This window comes from Neodiprion virginianus, chromosome 1 (assembly GCF_021901495.1).
Source record: "Neodiprion virginianus isolate iyNeoVirg1 chromosome 1, iyNeoVirg1.1, whole genome shotgun sequence".
Taxonomy (NCBI): Eukaryota; Metazoa; Arthropoda; class Insecta; order Hymenoptera; family Diprionidae; genus Neodiprion; species Neodiprion virginianus.
Window position 1 is genome coordinate 1,797,727 of NC_060877.1, and position 10,601 is coordinate 1,808,327.

The 10,601-nt window shown below is 36.7% G+C and overlaps 1 protein-coding gene across 1 annotated transcript; it reads left to right on the top strand.

Moving 5' to 3' along the window:
- Window positions 1–1,174: 1,174 nt before the first annotated feature.
- Window positions 1,175–3,047, top strand: LOC124298674 (zinc finger protein 830). The gene is made up of 4 exons (XM_046751000.1): window positions 1,175–1,467; window positions 1,572–2,019; window positions 2,423–2,592; window positions 2,703–3,047. Exons 1-4 carry the CDS (start codon window positions 1,355–1,357, stop codon window positions 2,845–2,847), a joined length of 876 nt encoding a protein of 291 aa, XP_046606956.1. The 5' UTR covers window positions 1,175–1,354; the 3' UTR covers window positions 2,848–3,047.
- The last annotated feature ends 7,554 nt before the right edge of the window (window positions 3,048–10,601 follow it).

Here is a 10,601-nt window from a genome sequence, read left to right on the forward strand (position 1 = left end):
ATCTTTTCATCAATATATTATATTGATCTTTTCAAAGTTTTCTAATGAGCTAAATTCTCACCAGAGACGATAAGCTCCAAATCGTTGTTCGAAACACGTAAATGCAATATCTTCGCCTCGAAAAGATGTTCTGTTTTCGCATGTGCGTTTGTACAGTGTTGCCATTGAAAATTTAAAATTTTACGTTTCACAATGGAGGCGATATTTTGCAACGTGGGCATAAATACTCGGTGTACAAATACAGCCGTTCGTAAAATTTTGATAAGAATGGGGCTAAGAATGGAAAACTTTTTAAGCCTATATATCATCGGTTGCGCGGAAAAGTTATCGCTGGAGGGTGCGAGGTGCGAGCGAGTTGTGTGTATACGCATGTATAGGTATGTATACACGGCTGAAGTTCGTTTGACCGATAATCGATACTGTTGCGTTTATACAGCATGTTTCACGTTTTCATTTAATATACGAGTAAAGCAGCTTCGTACGACGTATTGATCATACCCAAGAAACCCACGAACTTAACTAATATGTCCCACGCGTGATTTAAGGGTACACAGAACGTGTGCTATTCTCCGTTTCTCCCTCTGGCATTGTCTCTCTCTCTCTCTCTCTCTCTCTCTCTCTCGCTCTCTCTTTCTCTCTTTGTCATAAATCTAACAAGTTATACAACAACTCCGGAATATCACCGTCATCTGGAATACCCCGTAGTGCGGCGAGAATTAGCTGGTTAAAAAAATTTCACAATTCAATCGTAATTGCGCGATATCGTGTTTTGACATATTTCGACTCCGAATACCCGCTGTAGTGAATTTTTAACTAAAATATATGGCACCATCGAACGCGATACGTGGCTGATTTAATGCAACCTGCATGTATACTCTCATTCAATATACCAGAAGGTATTAAAAAAAATTATAGCTACGACGTACAACAGACGAGAAGCGACGAGAGAAAGACAATCTTCTCCACTGCAAATTTTTTTTGTCGCAGTAATTTATTTCCGTGATTATTCTCTTTATTTTTACTTGTTTTTACCAGCGCTTTTTGAATAAACTTTAAAGTAGGTTCGCCTAGTTACATGCAGCCTATTCCACCGCCATGGAAGATTACGCATGGTGGCGCTACCTGGCGAGGATTTATGCATCGTTGATTTCTCTGTAGTTAAAATGACGGTCGGTAAGTATGTAGATCCCGTGAGGGTAGAACAGACTGACTAAATCTATCGTAACCTGACAATCTGCTTGACATAATCTCTCACAACCCCGAAAACAACACACAACGTACACATCCTAACCTAATTTTGTTTTAAATCGTAAACTTGGTGATATTTGACAAGATACAAAAACCAGAATCAATTATGTCTCTGAGAAACGTTGGGAAGAAAGTGACGCAGACAGACTTGCGTCGAGTTATGAATGAGCACAAAAAGAAGCTGACCACAGTGACGAGAATCGAATCACCAATCGCAAAATATCCTTTTATGTAAAATAGAATAAACATCATACTTTACGATTTTTGCATCCCCCTCTCATCGCTATAACTTGACTCGTATATTTCCTTATGAATGTAAGCACGTACACAGATTCGGGTCAGCTGATATGCATACTCTGCAAGACACTGGTGCGCAGTGAAGCGGTATGGAATATCCACCTGAACTCCAAGATTCACAAAGAAAACATCATCCTCGCAAAAAAGGAACATGTCGAGCCTCCCAAACCTGCTCCGATCGCTCCACACAGTTTTAAACGGCCTACCTCATCTGCGAATGTGGAAGTACCGAGTAAAAAGTTGAAGAGTATTTTGAAAAATGGCCCTGCAGTGTCATCTGCACTGCCTGATGATTTCTTCGACAAAACCTCCGCATCTAAACCTCCTCGTAATGTTCACGAGGCCAAAACTGAAGTGACAAAGGAATCGGCGGAAAGTGAGGATGTCGAGATGGAAGAGAAGGAGGAGGAGAAGGATCTCAGTCAGGCTCAGCTCCCAGAGGGCTTTTTCGACGATCCTATCATGGACGCTAAGGTGATGTAGACTTGGGTGAAAAGAAGCTGGTGATTGACTAGAAAAACTTTAAATAGTTGAGGCAACGTCACGAAAACTAAATTCTAACGAGCCGATAGATTCTTGGATATACTGTTCAGTGAAAAAAAAATGGTCGACGGTTCAGCCCAAGCGAAAGCTCTCCTCAGAACGGATTATTCAATGCGAATCATCTTTAATGATCTCGGGCCAAAACATCAACCCCATGGTTTTTACTTACCTATACATCCAAGAATCTATCATTTCACCAACATTGAGGTCAAGATAGTATTTCCACTAAATTCTACTTCTCAGCTAGTTTCTCACTGTCTTGAATACATTTTCGACAATAACCGTTGCTTGTTTTGAGTGAATATTCATATTTAAGGTTTCTTGGTTTTTGCAGGTAAGAAACGTCGAGTACAAAGACCCGATTGAAGAAGAGTGGGAAAAGTTTCAAAAAGAGATTAAAGAGGAGGCTGCACAGTCGGCTCAGATCATAGCGGATGATCAGGAGGAAGCGACGACCGAGAGGCAATTAGACGAAATAGAGGAACAGATGCGACACTGGTCTAGGTGACGAAATCTCAAATAATCTTCAAACCTTTTTGCCACCAAAATTTATACGGAATTATTACAGGTTTCTTTCAATTTTCTTACCTTGATCGAATCTGTTGTTTTCTCAGGGTCCTAGAGTTGGAGCGACGCAGGGAAGAAGTGCTGGAGCAGGTCGAGAGAAAGAGCATAGCTGTAGAGGAGGAAGTTTCCAGCGGAGACGAGGCTGAGTTTGACGAGTTCCTCGATTGGCGGGCTAAAAAATCGTACAAATAATGAATAAACTTGTCACGATATCGCCGAGTGTACATTATTTTTTTCATCTGTAAATACTCTCGTAATTGTCTGTCGTACTCGCAAGGGTATACGAAATTCACGTTGCTTTAGCGTGACAAACAATTCCCCAGTTGTATAGAAATTAAGTCTGAATAATCTGATATGAAAGAAATAAATTTTCCTAGAACAGTTTGGAGAAATCGAACTGACCAATTCTTTACTCAATATAAACTCACTTTTATTGTTATTTTATTCTTTATAAACTTGTCGACCATACCTTGTTTAAAAGCAAGGAGCTCAGCTTCGCGACGCGTTCGTTTAAACACAAAGACCGGCGATCGGCTCGACAAAATGGAGACTGCCCGGAGAAAAATCTTCGATAATTTCGGCTAACGCGACGTCATTCGCTTCCGAGACATTTCACGAGTAACACGCACTTCGACGATTCGAAATCCAGAGCCCTCTGATCAGGCTGTGAAAAGAGGCAGGTTCAGTGTGTTCGGTCCAGAATTTGCACGTTCGTTTTAGTACACAAACCATGGACGCTTGACCTTCACAAAGACAGGAGTTATTGAAATTAGAAAAGCCTGCGAACATTGAAAGTGAGTTGTTTGTCTCGTTTTCATTGCTGTGGTAAATTTTAGCGTTTACGAGTTCTATTTGGTTTATCGATTCACGTTGGAAGAAACCGGTGATACGACGGTTTGTTGAATCGCGCTTCGCAATTGTTTATCCGCGTCGCGGAACGCGGAACAGTCTGAACAGAGCTGCAACAAATTTGTACTTCGCGTCGTTCGCTTTTTTTTTTCTCTCAGCGTCATTTCTAACGGCTAATTGTAAGAAAAAGTTTATCGGGACGTTTAGCTGAAAGACGAGGTGTCGAACGAGCATCGAAGAATTCTCATTCGGAAATTGCTGTACTTGGGATCCAGAAATGTGCGATGCAGCGTATAACTCATCGTAAATAAGCCTCTGTAAGTATTAATTTATGTACTATGCCGTTGCGAGTATTCATGCAAGTTCCGAATCGACAGTTGTATCCAATTCTTTCGAATTTCTTCTTGCGGATCGATACTGTGAGCCTGCATTGCGTATTTTATCAAATTCTTTTATATAATTATTATATACATTCTTATATATAATGCTGCGTATCTTGGAAGTAATGACGAAGTGATGCGTTCGAATGTATAAAATGCAAGCAATTTTTTATCGTGGATTGTTATTCAGGCCTTTTATTACGTTTATGAGAAATCTAAGCAGCTTGAATTACGTGTTTGTAGATTTTGGAGGTGAAATATTGACAGTGCATTCTCATGGTTTACCTCATTAGAAGAATTAACTGCTGTAACATCAGTCAAAATTAGAAACTGTCCGAATTACGTGTCCTGAGCGACAAATCTTACGTAAGAAAAGTTATACGAAAACCGAACAAATTGTACTACCTCTGAGTGAAGAAAAACAGGTAAACAATCGAACCATTTTATAGTACAATCATAATCCGTTTTCAGCGTTGAAAAATATTACTATTACTTCCATATAGTATACATATTTCTTAAAAATATTAATATGATTTCAGCGCTGTTAAACGGAGACAGATTTTCAAGATACAATACTAACGAAATATTGTTTTCTTTTTACCCCTGATTATACAGAACTAAACCATCTTCAGCACTATTGATTGCAGTTGGCAATGATCTGAATTGAGTAACCCGATCAACTGATTATTTTAAACGAAGTGATAATAAAACCAAATGACTTCAATGAATAACAATGAAAGGTGTGTAATCGAAATGATTGATTTATTTACCCAGTGACTTTTAATCGTCCATTATTTCTGATACTGATTTCTACTCACATATTCAATTCATTTGTGGTATCTATGCCTCCGATTAGCTAATTTTAAAGTTAACTTATACACGCACAAAAAAAATCCAAGATTTTATCAAAAAAAAAAAAAATAGATTGTTAACACAGACAGCCTATAGCCGCATGAACTCTAACTGAATAAATGATGTACCTGAATTTTCTGTCTCATTGTCATTTCAGTGCATCTAGTGAGACTTCAACACCAGACCAGGACAGATGTAACGTGAGCAAGGTGTGAAGTATGGAGCAGCCATGAAAAGGTGAGAATATTTTTTAAATACTAGTTCAATAACTCGAGATGGTACGATTGCATCTGAATTTTTATGTTAACGAAGCATGAATAAATGCAAGAAAATGTAGCGATAGGGATGAGTACAAAAACTATGAATCTATTGTATAACAGTTTCCACACTCTTTACGAAATTAATTCGAGCTTCCTTTTTCGCTTTTTCAGAGTTAAGCAGAGACATCCGAGTAACTTCTCCATTACTCGGCAACGTTGGTGAGTTTGCATGCGTTAGGTTACGGGTATTTCCCTGGGACTCCTCCATCACGTGGCGTGGCGGTAACAATTGTTATATGAATGTTCGATTTCTTACCTGCATGGACAGGCTCATTCATGATCGCAACGATGCTTGACTTCAAGTTGGATAATTTTTATTTTTTTTTGCTGCAGTTGACCTATTTTACCGTAGTCACTCAAAGTTAGAAATTTTGCACGTTGCCGAATGTGGAATGAGCATCGCGACAGGTTACCATCACTTACTCGATATTCGCGAAAACAAGTAGTGTTTAGTTACAGATATGATTACCTACGTATGTTTGAAATTTCAAATCACGTCGTTTAAGTGCTGGATACGCCTGAGGCTTAAACATATTCCAATGATCGTTTAATCAATAACATTTCAAAGTCTGGCACAACGTAACATATTCAACTTGCACGATATATTTTGAATCATTTTCAATTTTTTAATACTCTGCAACTGTCGTACAACCACAGGCTTAGCTCGCTTAGAAAAATGCTGATTAGCATACAGGATGTTTTTAATCCATTTTACAAAAGGTTGATGTACCGATAGTCAGCCAGCAATCACTAAAATAGTACTTTCGCTGACTACGGTACAAAAACATTTTGCTCCCGACAGGTAACCAACGAAAAAGTAAGTCACAGTGACCACGGCGCAAATGAGGAAGAATGATGTGTGTTGGAAAGAATGGAGAATCGCTTAGACCGAATATAGGTAATCGGGTAGGTATGTGGTCGTTTTGGGATCCGTCGCGAGGCTTAATGTATGTAGATGCGCGTGTGAATCTCTTTTCAACATTTCCGTTGGGTGGTTCCGTTGGGAATCAGACAAGGGTAGGAAGGTCGCGATGTACCGTGATGTTACTAACTTTTGTAATCCACAGCGTCAAACGATCACAGTGATTTTCCTCTAGAAGCACGCGAAAGACTCGGTATCAGAGTCTCCAAACTATTAGTGAGCCTTCAAGTTTTAACGAGGTTCAATTACCCATTTCTTGTCGCTCTGCAATCATTTTCCAGTCGTTATTCAATTTAATTACTCAATCATTGTCGATAACCATTTCACTCGATTGATCTCTGTGATCGTCTGAATGGGCAAAACGCATCTCTGGACCATCTATCGCGTTCCGTGGTACGCTAGATGGGGAGAGATGCTGAGCTCGAAGACTTCGCGTCGAAGAGGACCGCCGACCGCCACGCCACACAATAATGCATGCCCTCCAACCTCCCTCCCAGACTTGACTCGCATCTCCGAAGACCAATTCGCATCGCAATGTGTCGGATTCAAAAAGACGCAGATACGGATTGGATTTCTACAGAATTTTGCGACAAGTCCTAGATATGTAAGGTTTTTCGACAGGTTAATCGGTCGCGCCTTTTTGCGCGTAGATTAATCACGGGAATCGGACGCGTCTTCTGCTCGATGATTGATAAACAGGGTGGCGACAAATCGGGAACCCCGGGGAAACCCGGAATAGTCGGGGAACTTTGTCCGTCGGAAAAAGTCAGGGAATTATGATGTACCATAGGGAAGAATGCACTTTTTTTATAAATTGTTTTCAATCTTCAGCTATGCTTCGTAAATTCAGCTAAGCCACCTTTCGGACATGGTATCGATCAATTTCTAATTATTCATGTGAAACGAAGCAATATTACGTGTTTTTTAGATCCAAATTTATATATTCACGGTGCATAACTTCTGGATTTTTTGGCCGTAAAGGCATACAGGCCCATCATCACCCAAGTTCCGCGGGTAAACGTCAGGGACTTCTAAATTTTTTGACGGGAAAAGTTCAGAGAAAAGTTAAGGAATATTATACTTGAGCAAAATTGTCGCCACCCTGATAATGCTAATCGATCGATCGTGCCTTTTGCTTAGCGATTTCGTAATCGGTATGTAAAAAAGTATAAAGCAATCTCAATGTGCGAAGCCCGCAGCGCTTCGATCAATTTTTTTTTTACCAACAACTGAGTTTTCAAGCTTCAGCTGACCGTGCCTGTTGCGCGTTGATGTGATACTTTTTAGTTCTGAGAGAAAGTGCGGCATTGTCAGGCTGGCAGCCAATTCACGGGGATAAAAATCGCGGAGTGTACAGTGATAACGGAGAATCTTGTCGTTAGTATTTGCGAGGTATGTCGGAGGTGTAAGGGAAAAAAAGGTTAGGCTATTGAAAGTAACGTGGGTGGTTAAAATTTGCACAGCATATCGTGTTATGTATTATGATTTTATTAAAATTGATTCAAAGAGTGGTTATTACGATATAATATACGAGGTCTTTAAATACGCAGTTTTGTAAGCTAAAGTAGTATATGAATATATATATATATATATATATATATATTTATATATTTATATACATATGTATGTATATATATATATATATATATAATATATAAAGAACTATGATAGAGGAGACTAACAATAAGTCTATGTAATCGAGAATGTCACACAATTATATAATAACGCGTGTTAGTTTTATATTATATATATATAAAATACGAGAAGTGAAAAAAGAGGGACTCGGGTCCACTAGGCTGATAGCTATAGATATAATAATCTTGTTACGCCCTATAAAGTTACTTTATCGTTACACACGCGTTACGCGAAGGTTATTGTTTTTTATTCTCTTCTTCTTAATTAAATTCGCTATAATGTGTATATTGTATATTCAGCTACACAGTATTATGTATATCACGTGGTATTAAGCATTTTTTTTCATATCTTTTCTTTCTCTATGACGCATGTAGTATATTATAGAATTATATAATATCGTTAGCTGGGAATCTATAATAATATATAATCGTCTTCGTTATTATAATATAATACGTGAAATTCTTAAAACTAATATCTAATACAAATCATGGATTGTATTTACGTAGAATCAATATTATATACATATACTAGGGTGTGTCGAAAGAAATTTTTTTTTCTCTCGGAAACAGGTTCGAAAGTTTCATTTAGCTACAAAAATACGCTCGTTAAAATTTGAGTTCTTAATATTAACGTTAAGAGGTCGCGCATTGCACTTTTCTATTTTCCAGGAGGAAAATGGTCTCTGCTCCTCTTGATTTCAATAACTAGCTAAGGATGCGCCGTACAAAAAATTCACAGACATGTTTTTACAGCGAATGGAACGTTCTACAAAAAAGGTCTCTTATCATTTTATAATAAATTTACTCTTTCAAAAGTTATTTGAGGTTAAACATTATTCAAGTACCTTGAGTAACTTTTGAAAGAGTAGATTTATCGTAAAATGATACGAGACCTTTTTTCTAGAGCGTTGAAGTTGAATAAAAAAATATATCCGCGAGTTTTCTGTACGACGTATCGTTACCTAGTTATAAAAAAGATTTTTCCCGTGTCATTCTTACGACAGATAGAAAAGTGCGATGCGCATCCTCTTAATGTTAATATTAGGAGCTGAAATTTTAACAGGCGTATCTTTATATCTAAATGAAACTTTTGAACCAGTTTAAAAGAAAAATAAATCATCTTCTTTTGTTTACACACCTCAATATATAGTATACGTAAATAAATGTATTATAGCTAATATCGTCAATTTACTTTCCATTTTTTATGGTCCAAACTATATCTATTCATCTATATACTTTATATTTTTTCTATTATAGTATAAAGTAATCTTCAGACTGAAATAGACTGTCTCACAAAAGTTTTCGCGCGACATTGGCATAGTATAGGTATAATGCAGGTAATGGAGCTTGTTGGAAATATTAATTTCTCAGGCATAAATACGAAACTAGTTACGGCTAATCGCCTGTATATATTTCTGAAACCCGAGTTCTATCATCGATTCGTATTTATGTATATTCAAGCAGAATCAGTGTCTGAATTTCTTTCTTCAAGATTCTCTATATTACATACAGAGTACGTCTGTTTTGTTTATTTATTCATATTTCATAAGGTAGCAAAATTTCTGCTCATCGGATCATGATTCAATTGTCTTTCTGTCTCACTAAATTTCTCTAGCAAGTTTTCATCATTTATATATATAATATAGAGTGATTTCATGTGATTATTTATACCGCGTAACAATGTCAATCACAGACACGAATTGGACTAGAAGTTTCTATGAATAGTATAGCATATGTATATATATATATATATACATACTGTATATTATACGTCGTTATAATATCGTCGTATCTATAATAATAATAATAGGTATATAAATAGCTCTAGAAAAAATTAATCCAACAGTTTAAATTGCGCAGGTCTATACGTATAGTATATATTTTATATATATAATAATAATTAATCATAATAAAAAGTGCGTTTATAGTCATGTAGATAATACAAGTGATGTAAAGTGAAGGGTGCAGCGGTGAGAAAAAAAGCTTTGGCTCTAATTATTCGTACCGTCGTAATACGAAATTATCCACCGTATATAATGTGGAAAACATAACGAAAAGCTGAAATGTGAACGTTGTATAATGATGTGTGAATATATATTATGATCAGGTCGCCCAGACACTTCCCCATGATTGGGCTACCCGATATACATATACGGGTGTATTTATAATTTAATATTTGTATACAGACGTTTTTCACTGAAGCACGTTTTCATTCTTATTGCGTAATATATATGTATACAATATCATATATTTCATATCATACAAATATTCACAGATTAGCTTGAAAATAGGTTGTTCAGTGTTTTCGTTTTTTTTTTTTTTTTTGTTCTTGTTTTTTTCTTTTTATTTTTTCTCGTGTCGTATATTTCTTTGAGCGGCAAAATTGTGAAGGGTGATTTCTAAAAGATTGCAATTCTCATTCTAAAAGTTTTATATACTAGCGAATTTCTAATTCAATACAAGGCTGATTGTGATGTTGTCATAAGATCTAGTGACATATTATTGTTTATTTATGTTTATTATTTGACAGACGTCGTTAATTAGGTACATATTTCTATTGTATTTTTTTTTTATTTTTCTTCTTTTGTATAGATATTTAGAGGCATAGTTAAATTTACGCATGGCAGGTTAAACGGTCCTTATTGTATGATTCGATTGAAATTAATCGAATCGACTTTTTAGTTTGAAGAAAAAAAAAAAAACAAAAAAACGACTTCTTTTTCATAATATAAACCGTCCTCGGTTTTTATGATCCAGTATTTTTTTTTTGCACGAATCTCTTCATTGCTTTGGAACGTTGAAGTAAGATGTGAAAAATTTTATCGTTTCGTTTATCGACGATTTGTTTGAAAAAGAGTAAGGACGTATTCGACGCAAGAAAACGATTATCCTCTCGAGGAAAAATTTTCTTTGGTCCCCACACTGAATATATGATTTGTCAGAGTCAGATATTTCTTCGCTGAATGAATATCGCTCGAACCGCGGTATT

Coding starts and splice junctions, on each gene's coding strand:
- LOC124298674 (XM_046751000.1), top strand. CDS start 1,355: ATGTCTCTGAGAAACGTTGGGAAGAAAGTGACGCAGACAGACTTGCGT. Junction 2,020..2,422: donor ATCCTATCATGGACGCTAAG/GTGATGTAGACT, acceptor TGGTTTTTGCAG/GTAAGAAACGTCGAGTACAA. Junction 2,593..2,702: donor CAGATGCGACACTGGTCTAG/GTGACGAAATCT, acceptor TTGTTTTCTCAG/GGTCCTAGAGTTGGAGCGAC.